We start from the raw sequence: 18,203 nt of genomic DNA, 5'->3' as shown, positions 1-18,203 counted from the left end.
ACAACAACGTATATATTAACTTATTGGACACCCTCAGCATTATTGTTGCTAACTTCTCTTCATTACCAAATGTCTGTATGCGTGAGCGATGTTGTCGGTGTCGCTCTTAAAATTCATGCGTATGTCATTAGGTGTATTGATAATATGTAGCATTTCGAGAGTGTACCGCTTGGAATATTGTTTTTCTTCTTGCAATATTGTAACATTCTCTAAGTCCGGACACGGTAGTAATAAGAAATAACAACCACCTAACCTTTGACTGGTATAAAAAGCCTACGGCTTCCGGGAGGTTAATAAATTTTAACTCGAAACATGATAGGAGTATAATAATAAACACGGCCAAAAATTTTATCAGGCGAGTTCTCTCTATCAGCGATAAAATATATCACCCGAAAAATATAAGCATCATCAAAAAAATGCTTCAAAACAACGAGTTTCCGATCCACCTTATCAATGGTTATATCCACCAATTTTACGCTACGAATAAAAACAAAGAACAAAACATAAAGAAAATATATAAGACTGCCGTATTTGTTCCTGGTTTGTCTAACCGAATAAAACATTCAAACATGTATGACAAAGAAAAATTCCAAATCGCGTTCCAGTATAAAAATACCCTACAACAAATATACAGCAATACAAAAAGCAAAATCGAAAAATACGAGAAATCCGACGTAATATACAAACCTAAATGTAATGGTGACGGGTCCCACGTATGCAACAAAGTATATGTGGGTACTACTAAATCAAAACTAAAGACAAGGATTTCCGCTCACAAATCGAACATCAAAAATCGCGACCACTCTAACGACAAAAGAACGGCTTTATCGCAACATTGCAAGACCACGGGACACTCTCCGGACTTAGAGAATGTTACAATATTGCAAGAAGAAAAACAATATTCCAAGCGGTACACTCTAGAAATGCTACATATTATCAATACACCTAATGACATACGCATGAATTTTAAGAGCGACACCGACAACATCGCTCACGCATACAGACATTTGGTAATGAAGAGAAGTTAGCAACAATAATGCTGAGGGTGTCCAATAAGTTAATATATACGTTGTTGTTAGCAGATATTTGGTTTATTATTACTGTTTATTATTTGTATACATCTTTGTTTCTGTTTATGATATTCTGTGTTCTGCATTGAAATTTTAAATTAGTCGACAAGGTGCATTCACAAGTGTAAGTGTCAGATTATGTTTGTGCATTTATGGTTTTTATAGAAAAATGTATTTTTACAGCCCTGAAGATGATTTCTAATTGAAATCGAAATATCGACAAAATAAATAAATACATCATATATGGTATAATCAATTGCATTTTTATTACTAATATATATGTGTGGCATAGAGCTCGGAAATTCTTCTTGAGGTAACAATTACCATAAAGGTACTAGCTCGACCATCTCGGTAACGATTAATATGACCACATTCTAGGCCATACCGCCCTCCCCACGTCCTGTGTCCTTGAGGAACTTGGGGACGACAGAGCCTCGCCTACTAAATATGTGTATGATACATTCATATTAGTAACAAGACAATTGGGTTGCCGAAGATTTGAAGCTATAAAGCTTTGTATTGCGCTTATCAACCCTTTGAATCCCATACCCTGGGCATCTAAAGATAACGAAGGGATAAAAAAGGTGATACTGGATGGCATACTGGTTGAAAACGAAACCGATCTGGCGAATGGTCTAAATAGATTTTTTGTAAACAGTGTGATTAAAATTAATAATAACATCGAAACCTGTCAAGTAGCACTAGAGGATACACAAGTCCATTCAAAATTAAAGTTTGCTGAAATTACCACCGATGATGTTATTAATATCTTAACAGACTTTAAATATAAAATAGGTGGAAGAAAACTGCTATCCGAAGGTGTACTAAAAGATTGTATATCGTATACCGGATATTTCTATGCTCAAATAATTAATAACAGCTTAGAAGATGGTGTAGTACCTGAAATGTGGAAAACGTCAACAATAATACCTGTGGAAAAAGTTAAAAAGACAATGCAACCTGAAGAACTTAGACCCATAAATACCCTGCCAAGTGATGCTAAAATTCTCGAAGTCGTTGTTAAGAATCAGTTGGTGAATCATCCTGAAGTAAATAACATACTAGTCTACCAACAGTCAGGATTTAGGAAAAAACACTCCTGTGAGACAGCGCTGAACTTGGTGATATCTGATTGGAAAGAAGAGCTAAACAACAAAAAAGTAGTGGTTTCAGTTTTCCTTGACCTCAAAAGAGCTTTTGAAACGGTGGATAGAGAGATATGAATAAAAAAAAATGCAGCGGATTGGCATAACTGATATTGAACTTAAATGGTTCCGCAACTATTTGAAGCAGAGAAAGCAGAAAACAGTTATAAATGCTGTGACGTCGGATGAATTAGAGGTACCCATAGGGTTACCTCAAGGCTCAGCATTGGCACCTATATTATTTCTTATATACATAAATGACATAGTCAATACTATCGAAGGTTGTGAAATTAGACATTTTGCGGATGATGCATTAATTATGATAAGTGAAAATAATATTAATACTGGACTCGCCAAAATGCAACATGAAATAAATAACTTGTATAAATGGTTGTGTGGTAATAGACTGAAACTAAACATAAATAAAACTAAATATATGATAATAACAAGGAGGAATATCAATGAGGAGTATATAGCCGAGCTAAAAATAAATGATGAAATCATACATAGAGTTAACAGTATAAAATACTTAGGAATAATAATTGATAATAAACTCAAATTTGAAGATCCTATAAATTATACAATTAAAAAAGTTGCTAATAAAATAGGAGTGATGCAGAGAACAACGAAATTCATTCAGAAAAAGTACAAAATAATCTTATATAAATCAGTTATAGAACCGCACTTCGTGTACTGCCCGTCCATTCTATTCATAATATCGGATAAAGAAGTAGACAAGCTCCAAAAGCTTCAAAATAGATGCATGAGATTTATTCTTCAGAAACCTAGATACACGAACGGCTGACATGTTGAAGACTTTAGACTGGTTAAGTGTGAAACAAAAGATTTTTTTCCACTCCATGAAATTCATATTTAATATTAAACATGGAAATGTACCTGAGTATTTAAATAAAAATATAGCATTAGTTGAGCAAACTCACAACATAAATACGAGGAGCAAACATAATTTCAAATTGCCGTTTTTTAGAACTGAAATTGATCAACAGAACATTTTCTACAAGGGTCTGAAAAGTTACAATGAACTGCCTATGGATATAAAAAGTTGCAACCAAATAACAGTATTTAAAACAAAATTATATGAATATTGTAAAACCTTAGCTATAAGATAAAAAACTGTAATATTTTCAAATTTACGAATTAGGCTTCTGGCCGTAATAAATAAATAATCTAATCTAATCTGATTGAAGAGGTCCGCCTCCCAGGGGTTAAAGAGGTCATTTCCACAAGCATTACGAGGAAATGCGGCACCTGAGAACACAGCCGTATGTAGAAGAAAAACACAAAAAGGTCCTCAGTGATATCCAAAAACGTTCGTCGAACATTTAAGCCAGGTATAGTCCGATTGTCAACCTCACCTACCCGTGGTAAACCCTGTTACTTTAGCAGCCGATGCACTGGCGACCAAAGTTCCATGCAACTGGAGGGGTGGGGTGCTTGTTACCGGAATATACCGGATCTATAACGAGCAAAGGACCATCAACCTCGATAACACTCCCCAAAACTTTCGAGGAGTGTCTATCACTAAGCAACAACAGAATACACAATGTATGTCCTGCTTGCAACGTGTCCCCACATGACACCAACCATCTTTTCAAACGTAAAGTGGAACCAACGCCTCTACGACCCCTCACTCTGGCCCACCCCTGTTGAAACCGCAAGTTTCCTTGACTCCTGTTACAGGATATTGGTGACAATATGTGAGTGGTCGCGCCTATTGAATGGGGCGAAGCACTGGTACAACAACAACAAAAACTGGAGAAACAAGAAATTTAACTATTTATTTTGAAGTACAGCTCATCTATAGAAAAGTCCGGGCCCATGCTTTTATTGTGCAGTCGTCTACGTAGGAAGCTATGGAGGCTACGTGAAAAGGGTGTGCGGATATGTAGATATTAAACTTCCACTTTTGAGGGCAGCTCATTTATTCTTCTTTGATTTGGATTTTTCATTTTCTGCTTGCTGTGTTAAGTATTCAAAAGTATTTCAGCGAGTTTAAAAGTAGATTTTTACTGTCAGGTTTTTTGCTGATACCTTTAGTTGTTAAATTCGAACTGGGTAATTGCATCCTACTCTCTCCTTGCTGATTATACAATTTGTAGTATAGTAATCATCAACCTACTTTATTTATATTTCATATCTGTTTATTGGTAAAATCCCTATAACGTTGCATTGCCAGATTAAAAGTAGACCAAGAATGTTTTTCTAATGATGTAAAAGTAATGAAACTAGTTCCGTCATTTCTTATGTTTTTCCAATTCCGCTAAAAGTTCATCAGCTTCCTCAGCAGTTTTTACACGCAATAACATCGAAGCAACCTTTTCCACATCAGGAGTTGGTAGACACACCATCATCACGTTGTTTTTACCCATTCGTTGTGTTGGTATACCTTCACTTAAAATTAAGTTTACCAAAATATTACCCAAATTTGTATCGGCACGCACTAACAACTGCATCTTTTCAGAGTCTTTGACAGGCTTTAAGTACAATGTACCAACACCCCGTTCAGCAAAGGCCCCATCTTTCTTAACAAATACTTTGCATTTTTTCGAATATACGGCATCATCCTCGACTACCTATTATGATAAAATAATTCAATTAAATATATTACAGAGAAATTGTGGATTAAGAACCTGTTTAAACTCTACTTTAGGTGGCTGATCCTCCTCGTCATCCACACTATCAGTAGTTGAAGGAGCTGGTGGCTTGATATTACCAAAAGAAAATGGTGCAGATCCCGGTGCGAAACTAAACGGTGTCGTCTTCTCAGCGGGCTCCCCATTGGTTGCTGTCGGTGTACCAAATGTGAAAGATGTGGACATACTTGAAGAAGTCTTACCATCGCTTTTGAGTCCAAAACTAAATCCTTGAGACGTTTTTTGGTCTTTGTCTCTATTGTTGTTTTCGGTCGATTTAATCCCAAAATTAAATGTGCTAGTTTTTGTTGTTTCGGTAGACGGCTTAGAGCCACTAGTAAACATATTGGAAGGAGCAGACACAGCGGGGGATGTTTTTGAACCAAATGAAAGAGTTGGAGCAGCACCGCTTGTGCTGGTGGTATTAAGTTTAGGTGATGACCACAGTTTAAATGTAGTCGCTGATGAAGAAGGTATTTGGTTATCATACGAAAAATTATTATTGGGTACATTTTTTATCTTCATTTCTTCCTCTTCTATTTCAGTTATATATTTTTCATAGTCCTTGAAAATTGGGGAGAGAATACATAATGGATTTTTATCAACATGCGTCTTAATCCACTCTGTTACAGCTTGGTTTAAACTTTTTATTTTGCTTTGGTAGCTTGTTGATTTTGCTTCGCTCACAAATGAACCAACTTTTGGAGATATTTCTTTTTCGGGGGACACGTTCTTTATTTCAGATGACACAGGAGCTTTATTGCCGTCGCCAAAGGAAAAGGTTGCCGCATTATTTGTAATATTGCCATCCATAGCTGCTTTTCCCTTAGCACCGAAAGAAAAAGTTGCAGTATTGTTGTCTACAGGAGTTTTTGCGGCAGAACCAAGGGAAAAGCTGGCAGTATTTTTTGAATTACTACTATCCACCGGAGCATTAGCTGCTCCCCTAAAAGAAAATGTTGCGTTGTTTTTTGTATTGTTGCTATCCACTGGATCTTTATTGGCGGAACTAAAGGAAAATGTTGCTGGGGTTGTTACATTATTGCTATCCGCTGGCGCCGATATTTTTGATAAAAATGAAAAAGGCGAGGACGTCGGCGCTGAACTTGCCGGTTTATCGAAACCTAGTTTAATAATAAAACTTTTTTTAATTTTGTTTCTAATAGAGAATATCCTTACCGGAAAAACCACTGAACACACTTTTTGGAGCGCCTTCTTCAGTAACATCCGCACTAGTATTGTCAGCAGCTTTTCTACGCGCTTTTTTAATAACACGATTCTTAAGCTCATCCTCTGACGCTTTTCGAAAAGTTCCACGCACTTCAGGTTCTTCTTCCTGGTCCCAATTCTCATGGTTTAAGTTTGTTGTTGCTTGCCTTTTCGCAGACATTTTCTACAAACTATAAATAAATTAATATACAATAAAAATAAATTTTTCTCCAAGGATTGTGAAAATAAGATAGCCGCTTGACAGTCACAATATAGTGGTGGGAAACTGTCAATATCGTTGAGTTCCTCGAGTATGGTTATTATCGGAAATGGCCGAGCCACAATGAAGTTTTTAAAGCAGTAGTCCATTGTGAATGAAACTAAGTGTGATATCTTCTGCATAAACGTCAAAATTCCAAAGTAATTGGATAACCTAATTTGTAATTGACTATCGCTGTCTCATTCTGTATCTCTTTCTATCACCCGCTGAAGATATGCGCCGCTATATTGAACACGCTGTCAAAACGCTAAAAAGTAGCCATATAGAACATCCTGTCAGGCAGTTGACAGATAAGATATCACACTTTGTTACATTCACAATTCTGTAGTCATTGGTGCCGTTTGTAGTATCGCTGTAGTCGTATCCCTAACGTAATCTGATGTTTATCGTTACGACGGTCAACCGAAAACCAATTGGTTGGCTACGATACGGTTACGACCTTAACGGCACCAATAATCGATTGCATTGATTCTCATAAGGTTGGTCGAATCAGCTGTTATAAGGTTACCGATACGGTTACCGATAAAACACCAATGTCTGCAGCTTAAAATAGATGGATTCATCGTAATCTTAACCCGTGTTTTTTTATACGCGTATACGTTCACGTTTGCGCGTCAAAAAACTCTTATCCTCGCTTAGACCCATCTAGCGGCAGTGGTTAAATAACTTGCTACAGCACAGGGTGTACCGAAAAGCGGAGACACAACACTCTGAGGGTCATAGTGTATATCATATAGCTGAATCAGTTGCGATGAATTGTGGACACGCACCATTTTAAGAGGTGATATATAGAATTAGTGTAGAGGTGAAACATAGGCCCATATTTCAGTTACATCTGAGTATAATGCGTATTGAAATTTAGTAGTACTAATTTTATGCGCAGCAATTTCAGAGGTGTATTTAAATGTTAACGCTTAGCAGCCCATATAAAGTTTAAGCGTAAAGGGCGAATTAATGGTGACTTATAACCATAAAGCCATAACCAGATAAATCAGCTGATCGAACCTACCTTATGGAAAGGAATGTAATCGATTAATGGTGCCATACCATAACGCTAACACCATAGACAATCAACTGATTTTTGGTTTCTCGCCATATCCATAACCTAAAAATATTTGAGTTGGTGAATTTAATACCTTTTTTTATATTTTCTTCATTGTTTTGGATACGTTATGAATAAGATACTTATTTTTTGTGGAATATGTTTGTAATTTTTTGCGTTTTCATCTTTTTTATGAAATTTTCACGATTTTTAGGTTAACGCACCATTAAAACGTCTATAGGTGTAAGAATAACTCAGCTTTATACATTCCAGTAACATCGCCACAATCAACCAAATATAAAATATAAAGGAACTTCAGACTTCGCAATTGAAGTTTATTTCGCATAAAAAATTTCGCCAAGCACTGTTATAAACGTTCTCACTATACAAGAATAATACTTTGTTATGTATTCATTCGTTCCAATGAGATTTGATCGAGAGCCAGAGCTGGGGGTCAATTCCGTAACTGTGAAAAACTGAAAAATGTACACTCATTGAAAACTCATTTGCACACACAATTTACACTTTAAATTTTCATGCGATTCTGTAAATTATTGTGTACATTGTGTTGCTGAATGAGCGCTGAATGTAAAAGTCTTATGTCAGTGAGAAAATATTCATCAAACGCCATGAAAACAAAAAAGTCATTCTGCAACAGTGCGTATGAGTTTTGAATGTCAGAATAATGTACACTGGCTGCCAAGTAGATGGAAATAGTCCCAGAGTCCGTAAATTGTTTCCCCTTCATGCATGTTTGTGTTCAGTAATCGCAAGATCATCATACACACGTCTATTTACAGAGCCCTGATCACAAACCATTGCTTTGACTTTAAGGCCGATTTCTTTCAATTTGGATATATTTTCCAATACTATTGTCTTGAAGTTTTCGTAAGGCATGGTACGTTCCGCAACATAGTATGACAAAATATAATTCCAATTTGAAGCGATTCCTTTTATCATGAATAAGGAACACTTGTTTGCAATTCACAATTCACGATTGCCTTCTCCAAGATCTTCAAAGCCATCTACTAAATCATGCGACCTATTATATGCAAGATTTGGTTTTATTGTCATTTCATCAAAATTTATACAACAAAGGCGTTCTACTTCATTAAAGTTTTTAACTGTGTTTATCAAATTATCACAGATGTTCACATTAAAGCCCGGTGCAACATATCTTATGGGTTGCCATCTTAAAAGGGACGTTGTTGATGGCAAAGCGAAACCCAAATCTTCGCGCATGAAATTAAAAGTTTTAGAAGACAACAAGTTTAAGTTTTGGCAAAGTATTTTTTCTTCCCTGCATTGACTATCATTTTGACGAAAATAATAGCCTCTTTGCTGGCTTTTCGATTAGCAACTATTGACCGTTGTCGCAATTCTTTATTTTCTTTTTTAAGGTCCCTAATTTTTTTAATAAGCATATTAATTTTTTGCTCTTGCAACCTATCTTTTTTCATTAATATTCGAGTAGCATGAGCAACTCGATGTTGTCCGTTTTTTTCTTCTATATTATTATCCTCCGAGTTCATGCCAAAAAAGCTCGGATGATATCACTTATCGCGAACTGCGGGATCTGAGTCATCAACGCTATCATCAGAAAGAGCTTCAATGTAACGACTTCATAAGTCTTCTCGACTGGGGGAAACTCCAAAACGGAGCCATCACAAGGAGAGCGAACTTTTGAATCGTCATCTAAACAAAGACAAGGGAATCCCCTAGGAAGAATTTTTTTCCTACTAACATATTCCTGTTTAAAATGTCTCTGTTATATATACATTACATCGAAAGAAGCATTGACTTTGCAAGCCTGAGCCCACCTATGCCGCTCATTTTCTTCCCTAGGAAATTCGTAAAGAGTCTGCTTTACCTCGGTAACGCAGCTCTTTACGCAGCAGCTCCTCTTTTGTTTCAAATTCTCCCATTGATGATCAACATCTTCGTGCCCTAGAACATATACATAAAGAATTAGGTATATAAACGCAAAATATGCATTATACAATATATGGAACATGTTTCATTAACTAATTTTTGCGGACGATAACGTAGGTACTTTCTTTTAAATTTTTTGAGTTTTTCATTGTATGTGTACCACAAAATATTTTTACAAAATTTTGTTTTATAAATTTAAATATCGCTATTGGCGAAATGCTGACAGAGGTGATTGTCATTCACAAGAATCGAATGAAAGAAAATCGCCAATCACTGATATATTTGGATTGCAATAGCATCACTATTAACGATTTTTCATTTGCGGCGATGCAATCACCAAAGCGAAATATCGTTCCATCACTAATAAGAATTAAAATTATAAGTGGAAGTGAAAGTTTGTTTATCAATTTTAGGCCCGTATTATGTATGTCACCGTGAATGTTTGCGTCGCATTCGCTCACATTCACATTCACCCAGAATTCGTATTTTATAACTTCTTACCTATTAGCGTTTGACCTCTTACGTAGTCACTACGTATTCACTGAGACTGTCAAACCCAATACGTAGCGAGTATAGCCACTTATTACTTTTGTTATTTCGGAAAACATTGCAATGCAATTTTTTCTGAATAACTTCGTTTCAGCGAGTATTAAGGTTTGGTTTCCTCGAAAGCGGTGCCGCTAAATAGCGGCCGTTACGTAGCGGTAGAGTACGCTGTCAAAAATATTTCAATGTAAAATTGAAAAGCGACAGTCGGACGACACGACACGACCAAGTTGGCAATTAGAAAAATGCCGCGAATATTTTGTGGAACGTGTCGCTATGTGTCGCGTCGCTTAGTGTGCACGCACCTTTAGGCAAAAATGCCGCGAATATTTTGTCGGAACGTGTCGCTACAGGTCGCGTCGTATAATGTGCATGAACCTTAAATCCATAATAGATAATCTAGCTGTTCGCGTATATACCATCCCTAGGAACACAAATCACCTACCCAGATTGCATTCACGAGTTCAAAATTGTTTCGTTCTGCGCATCTACGTCACAGTTGACTGCTTGAACGAATGAAAGAAAGAGAGAAAAAAACAACAAAAAAAAAAAATGACGTCTGAATTCCCCATAAAAAACAGCTGATCTAATGTTTACATGCGCAATCTTTTTGTGTGATTTGTGGCCTAGGAACTAGCAGCTGAATTCAGTAAGCCGTCTCTAGTCACTATTAGATACTATTTGGGGTGAAAATCACTTTTGAGACAATTTGCCATTCTGTAAGCTGTCTCGCGTCTCCAGCCCCACAAAAGCAATCACTAATTTGTGAGCTGGGCCGGGCCAGGTCACAAACGTGAAAATTTCAGAAAAAGTATGCAAATTATTTGCGAAAAACGTTTTAAATATATTGTTTTATTCCTCAAATTAAAATAAGCATAGAAGAAATTAAAAAAAAAGAAAATACCTAAAAAAAACATCGAACTCTATGTGTCGCCGCTGAGATCCGAACCTACACACTTTGGGATTTTCTATAAAAATTGTGAACGGCGTTTAGCAAGCTCAGCCAGAATACCACCCAACGATATGTTGACAAAATGCAATGCTATATCATTCGTTCAATGTATGAGTAAATTGTCAGTTTGGTGAATTTCGTTGATATGGTGAATTGTTTTTGTGACTTTCGTTTACTGAATACCGAAATCATCTCAAGTCACAAAAATTGTCTCTAAAGGAAAATCTCGAATTTAGAGACTTGAGATGAGACTGAATTACAGAATTCAGCCGTAGATCACTAGCTGTCAAATTTACATGTTTCCCTTTTGTTTCGTATTTTCAATTAGAGATTGCACTCTAGAGGTAGAATATTTTCTTAAAAAAAATCGGCATCTAAAATTTAAGCTGTAGTTACCCACCGACGTGTGTAACGTACGTATACGTATGCCGTACGTACACACATTTGAGCGAAATTTATGCCCGTAGTAGCAACGAAAAAAATGTTGCCACCGACCTGTTTGAATGCATGCTTTCTATTTTAATTTTTGATGTTATAAAGGCTGGAATTAATATCAAGTAAGTATAAATATATTACATATATATAATCTGCACTTTTACATAACTATTTCGAATTATTTCCAAAATTTTTCAAACCATAATTAAATGTTTTTGCATAAAACTGCAAACGGTCAAAAATTAGCGCACAAAAGTTTACTAGGCAACTCTGTCTAGTGAGAGAGCGATCAGCTGACACGTTCTTACGGAAAAAAACAAATTTGTTTTGATTTCTACGTTCCGGGCTACGTACGTATGTATTTCAAGGTTACAGCTCGATGCTTGAAGGTTCATGCACATTATACGACGCGACATGTACCGACACCGGCACGACACGTTCCGACAAAATTTGGCAATGCACACTAAGCGACAGTGATGCGTCACGTTCCGACAAAAATAATTTTTTTCTTTGTGTAAACACGTGTTTCAATAAATTTGTAAAATAATATTTTAATTAAATTATAAGGTATTTTATACCATTTCAATAAGTCCAGGCCATTTTGGGCATCAGTGACATGTTTGTAAACTATTTGAAAATGGTTTGACATGTCGTAGAAGTGCCGCGAGTTAATCCACACCAAGCGACAGTGGAACGACACGACACGACACGGTCGTGCGGGTCGTGTCGGGTCGTGTCGTGTCGTACGAATGTCTCTAGATGTGCATTGTTCCATAAGAATACATGCAAAGAACATTTTGTCGGAACGTGTCGCTGCATGTCGCGTCATATAATGTGCATGAACTTTTAGTTTAGAACACACTTCTAACACTGTTTACAAATAAACTGGCTTGGCAATAATGCTTTTCTTATCGGTTAGTACTAGACGTTGAAGAACACATCCTTAGTTGGAGATTCCTCTTTGATGATAATTTGGCTTTATTGCGTTCATTAGTGGTTGAATAACTCGAAAATTACAGGGGAAACTATGCAAATATCATTTGAAAATCAAGAAAACAGTGAATTTTTTAATAAGTATACACAGTGAAAAAGTTTAACTATTTGAATATTTGAAAATATTAGTCATGGAAAACACTTCAGTGCAGGCACTGGTAAAGTATCTGGATCCTAAATCACATCGCAAGAGTCGTGCGGACTAAAAAGTGCATAGAATTTGTCTGTCGACGTTTACAAATGCAGCAGATAAATAAAAGGAAATTAAAGTGCAAAAGTTTGCAATTAGCAAACAAATTACAAAAACGGTACGGTGCAAATGATTAAAATTTTGAAGGTTCGAGTGGTGCTGACGCCAGATTAACCATATTTCTAAAATATATATATCTATATGTACATATTCGCTTCACATTTCTGAAACGCAAAACATTCGTCTATTTTATATATAAGTACAAATGTATATCAATTGTTGGGAAAAGGAGTACGAGTGAAAATGGGTGTTAACTACTGCGGCGCTCTTCGATTTTCTCTATTCTTCATTTTATGTGTGGCAAATTTGTGCTGAAAGGATGATTTTAAAAAGTGAAAAAGGTAATAGTGCAGTTTACGGTACCCACCGAAATTTGGGCCAAAATTTTCGAGTGAGGTATCAAAAGACGCGTATTCACGTTTAGGTAATAGTCTAGTTGAGGGGTCGACTGCTAATACGCTACCAAAAATATCGAGAGAGGTGTCAAACGACGCGTATTAATCTCGAGAAGAATAATCCGATGGCGGAAAAGAAAAATTTTATCTCTGTCCGGAGATATTTGCATTTGAAGTTGGCGATTTCCATGTGGTTGTTGTTGTGGTTGTTGTTGTGTTTGTACCCCCAAAAAAATTGTGCCACGGTTATACCACACACCCGGACTTGGCATGGCGTAGCCCAGGGTTATTTTTTATAATCGCGGCCGAAGGCTGCCAACGCAGAAAGGTGTTCTGCGCAAAAATACTATCGACCCCCGGTTTCGGAGGTACCCGCTGGTCTTTTTTCGGTTTTTTGTTAATATCTTTTGAACGTGTTAAAATTTTTATTTTTCGCCTCCGGATTATTAATACTGATGTCAAGACGCGTCGTTTGACACCTATCTCGATATTCTTGGTAGCGTATTAGCAGTCGACCCCTCAACTAGACTATTACCCACGTCTAGATCAAGAATCCGAAAGCGTTAAGCGAAAGTTAACTTTTTTTACCCGCTCAAAAGATAATAACGAAAAACCGAAAAAAGACCCAGACGCAGACAACCTTTCTACGTTGGCGGCCTTCGGCCGCGCTTATAAAAAATAACCCTGGGTTACGCCATGCCAAGTCCGGGTGTGTGGTACAACCGTGGTTACCGCCACGGTGATGCACACTTTTTTTGTGGGTAAAAACAAAACAACAACAACCACATGAAAGTCGCAACTTCAACTGCAAATATCTCCGGACAGAGATAAAATTTTTCTTTTCCGCCTTCGAATTATTGTTCTCGAGATTAATACGCGTCTTTTGATACCTCTCTCGAAAATCTTGGCCCAACTTTAGGGTGGGTACCGTAAACTGGACTACTACCTTTAATCAATATTAATTTATGTGCTACATATTTAATTGTTTTAATACAGAAATGGTAATACATGTTATCAAAATAGTCACACATGTACTCGGTTGCCCTAAATGAGTTGTGGTTTATGTAAACTTCGAATTGTTGAATGGTGTTTGTATTATAAGTTTGGAATGAAAAAAGGGTAATGTTTTAAATGACGGTGCACTACCTAATTTGTATTAAAATCTGTCTATAGAACTTTAAAGTAGCGTTTTGACCTACGTCTTAAGATTCTAAACTTAAAGGCCGAAATGCGTCTTTTAAGAGAGGTGTTAAAAGACGCCCTTTGGGCACATGCCCACGATTCCGAAAGTGACAATTAAAAATTGTATTTCTGTATACAGAACGTAATGGTAAATACTGTGGATGAACAGAATGTTTAGAATTTAAACCCTTTATCTTTTTCCCACGACGCCTATTGTTTCAAGCAGGTAACCAACGTAATCACTTGCTGGATTCCCAGGCAGTCCCATATATATGTACTGATGATGTTTAACTCATCTGGAAAATCTAAAAATTTCTTAATCTAGTGGTCCGGATCATATTCCGTCGGTAGTGCTGAAATCTTGTGCTCGATATTTATATCGACATCTAACCTGTTTGTTTAATGCGTCCCTGAAGCAAGGGGTATTTCCCAAGAAGTGGAAAGAATCATTCATTATACCACTGCATAAAAATGGAAGCAGAACGTGGGTTATAAATTATAGAGGAATAGCCAACTCAACACTATTCCTAAGCTATTTGAATTGATTATCACAAAACAGATTGCTTTTAGAGTATCTTCATTAATTGACTTTTCAGAACACGGCTTTTGCAAGGGTAAATCAACGGTGTCCAACTTGCTCGAGTTTACAACCTTTGTATCCAAAAGTTTTAAGACAATTGTGAAGTTGATGTTATTTATACTGATTTTAGTAAGGCATTTGATAAAATTTCTCATTCTATACTTTTATTCAAACTTGATCGGTTAGGGTTTCCTCCTTTGCTTCTATCTTGGGTTTCTTCTTATGTGAGGGAAAGAAAACTTCTGGTGTTCCCCAAGGCAGCCATCTTGGTCCGGTTTTGTTCCTGTTGTTCATTAATGACCTTCCTAGTGTTTTGAAGAGCTGTAAGCAGTTGATGTACGCTGATGATGTCAAACTTGTAATGCCTATCCGCTCACCCGTGGATAGGGCATGTCTTCAGGCTGATCTGAATAGTCTTGGTGACTGGTGTAATGTAAACGCCATGTCACTAAACCTACCTAAATGTAAGTTCATGTGTTTTACAAGGAAGTCCTTCCAATCCCATGATTATGTTATTGGCGACTATGTAATCAAGCAAGTTACTAATTTTATTGATTTAGGCGTTACAATGGACCCAAAACTCGATTTTAAACTTCATATTGAATCTTGCGTGAATAGCGCGAAAGGTACTTTGGCTTTCGTTAAACGTTGGTCTAAAGAATTTAATGACCCATACGTTACAAAAACTCTTTTTACCACATTGGTCAGACCTACTTTGGAATATGCTTCAATAATTTGGAATCCGCGTTATCAGGTTCATTCTGACAAGCTGGAATCGGTCCAGAAACATTTTTTGCTTTTCCCTTTAAAACACCATGGGATCCTTCTAAAAATCTTCCCCCCTATTGCAGCCGGTTAAATCTAATACAGCTACCTACATTGCAGAGCCGCAGGGAGATGCTGGGTGTCTTATTTATTGTTAAATTAATAAGAGGGTCAATAAATAGTCCATTTTTGCTTGGTGAAATTAAGTTTAACGTTCCTATTAGGCCATCTAGACATTTTCAATCAATTTTTGTGCTACATGCAGGTCGAATTATGAAATGCACGAACCACTTCACTGTTTATGTCGTGATTTTAATAAACACTGTAAAAATTTAGAAGTCTGCGACTCGTTTCTTGGTATTAAAAAATATCTTTTAACTACTTTAAATTTGTAATTCGAAATGAAGCAAAGAACGCTAAACCGTGATATACTGTTCAACCCTCTGTTTCAAATTTGAAGTACCAGTTACTTGAAACTTGTTTGCAAAATAGCGTTGTGATCATTATTTTTTTTATGTATGCAATCAAATTTACTCTGTATAAATTCTATTCTGTATATATTTTATCTACTATTAATTTGCTTTATTGTCAATTTCATAAATTATTATTTACTAGCTCCTTCATGAGTACATTTTAACACATTTTCAACATTTTATCTTTTGCTTACTTCTAAGTTTTTAATTGAAATTGTCAAGCGTTTAATTCAATACTGTTTAAATATTACTTTAAAATTGATGACTGCTTATGTTGTTTATATCGTGTATTACATCTGAGATTTAAGTGTCGGTATATTTGGTCTGTATAATTGTTTAATTTGTAGACTGATAAATAAATAAATAAATAAATAAAAAATACATCTACTATTGGAGTTAATACCTCAAAGTTCTAGTTTTTCGATTTGACCGATTCTATATCTGACAGACACCGAAATAACATATCTTCAATACATGCATTTTCTAATCCCTCAAACATTCTAGGAGTCCGAAATATGTGATAAATTGAACCCCAGAAATATGATCATATAGTAACACTCCAGCGGGTTAGTGGGTCTAGAATATACCCGCGGCAGGGATGCTTGTAACAGGCGACTTAAATACCCAAATGTCCCACTTTAAGTGGTTCCATTCCAAATAAAGTTCTTTCCAACAAGGCCTCCCAATTTGCTACCCTATTACTAATGCCTAAAGCGCAAAAAACCATTGTAAGAAGGAAAATACACTCATTTCCGGCTCTTAAATAAGCTCATAAGGAGTGTAAGCGCTCCAATTTAGGTGTCTCTCATGACACTTTTTTGAAATCCTGCTAACTACTTATACATGAATTAGCAGGCCGCTCTTGTGCTAAAATTTTCTGTTTTCGTTGTAACGCCTCTCATACCAATGATCCAACCCGATTGAAAGTGCTAGTGTCATTGAAGTTCAATTAAAAGATAGCGAAACACTGATATAAAAGAATTTTTAATATGTGATGTGTGCGGTGTTTTGTTTAAATTGTTTTAATTTTACTACTAGAAGACGAGTGTGAATGTAGAACTATTTTCTACACTAACAAAAAAAGTTGCCTACGTCCAGTTCGAAAAAATAAATTGTAAATTTTGTTTCGAATAAACTAGTAACTGAATTGAATAATTATGCCGCCGGCAGCATTAATTGGTATTGCTGAGTTTGTGGAGGAGACTCGCGATGATTATAATTCTCCAACGACGTCAACATTTGCATCCAGAATGCCAGACTGTCGTCAGACCATTGGCATATTAGAAGAGGTAAGTGAGTTTAATTTAAGTAATCTAAGTGTTCAAAAACAAAACAACAATATACCATACTGCCGCCCTAATAAAGAATGTGGGTATCTGCTTTTTTTTCGAAGGGGGTGGGGGATGGCCTAGAAGCTTCATGTTTATTTTATTTTATTTATTTAATTTTATACAGTCTTGTAGACCTAATTTATTTGTATAACTATGAGATCATTATCTAAAAGGTAGTTCTTTGCAATAATTATACAATAATTTCTTAAATTTATTGATGTTTTGGCGTTGTTTTATTTCAACTGGAAGATCGTTGTATTCTCTCAGTTCTTCGTAGTATATATTTTTCTTGTCGAACTCCGATCGTACTGCCGGCAGGCGAGAGTTGTTTCTGTTTCTTGTTTGGTAATCGTGAACCTCGTTGTTGTATATCAGTCGGTCGTTTAGATTTTTCGGCTGATTTCCTATTTTAATGTTATGTATAAATTTTAAAGTATATTATACGATGATTTGTTTAACACTTAGCCAATTTAGGCCCTCAAGCATTTCATGTATTGGTGTATCGTAACGTTTCTTAAGGATAAACCGCATTGCTTTATTTTGCTTCACCTGGAGTTTTGAGATATTCGAATCCGCTAATGTGAATAAAATTGTAGGGCAATATATGAAGTGAGGTTCTATAATGGATCTATATACCATTACTTTATAATATTTGCTCACATGTTTACAGGTTCGAAATATGAATCCGATTTTTTTTAATATTTTAGCTTCTGTATATGCATATGTGGTCTTATTAAATCGTTCCCGAGTTGGTACGGCTAGCACCTTAATGGTGCTTGTTAACGGAACGTACCGAACTATATCCGGAAAAGGACCACAACATCGATAACACTCCTCGAAATCAAAAGATGCTGAAATCCTTTTAATCGTTGTTTTATGAAGCTCATCATTCCGGGAGCGTTCTCGAAATGACGCGTTTCCGAAATGACGGTTTTGCCATATTAATGCAAAAAACAGGTTTTTTCTTCA

General features: G+C 36.2%; 2 protein-coding genes across 17 annotated transcripts in view; one reads left to right on the top strand and one right to left on the bottom strand.

Moving 5' to 3' along the window:
• Window positions 1-4,328: 4,328 nt before the first annotated feature.
• Nup50 (nuclear pore complex protein Nup50) overlaps window positions 4,329-18,203 on the bottom strand; it is a 142,415-nt gene continuing 128,540 nt past the window's right edge. Inside the window, exons 1-4 of one of the 3 annotated variants that reach the window (XM_067776716.1) lie at window positions 6,049-6,364; window positions 5,073-5,993; window positions 4,867-5,021; window positions 4,329-4,809 (exon numbers count right to left, since the gene is read on the bottom strand). In XM_067776716.1, the coding sequence (XP_067632817.1) occupies window positions 4,471-4,809; window positions 4,867-5,021; window positions 5,073-5,993; window positions 6,049-6,259 (1,626 nt within the window). In that variant the 5' untranslated portion in view covers window positions 6,260-6,364 and the 3' untranslated portion in view covers window positions 4,329-4,470. Of the gene's footprint in view, window positions 4,810-4,866; window positions 5,994-6,048; window positions 6,365-18,203 lie in introns of those variants that run through there. The other 2 variants (XM_067776715.1, XM_067776714.1) reach the window with 2 other exon arrangements.
• The window catches only part of Asap (ArfGAP domain of ASAP), a 109,890-nt gene continuing 103,900 nt past the window's right edge, over window positions 12,214-18,203 (top strand). For 2 of the 14 annotated variants that reach the window (XM_067776709.1, XM_067776697.1), the window contains exons 1-2: window positions 12,214-12,566; window positions 16,942-17,192. In XM_067776709.1, coding sequence (XP_067632810.1) covers window positions 17,061-17,192 — 132 coding nt within the window. In that variant the 5' untranslated portion in view covers window positions 12,214-12,566; window positions 16,942-17,060. The other 12 variants (XM_067776711.1, XM_067776710.1, XM_067776705.1 and 9 more) reach the window with 11 other exon arrangements.

Source organism: Eurosta solidaginis, chromosome 3 (assembly GCF_040869045.1).
Source record: "Eurosta solidaginis isolate ZX-2024a chromosome 3, ASM4086904v1, whole genome shotgun sequence".
Lineage (NCBI taxonomy): Eukaryota > Metazoa > Arthropoda > Insecta > Diptera > Tephritidae > Eurosta > Eurosta solidaginis.
Note: the sequence above shows the minus strand (reverse complement) of the source record. Positions and strands in the feature narration are given on the sequence as shown.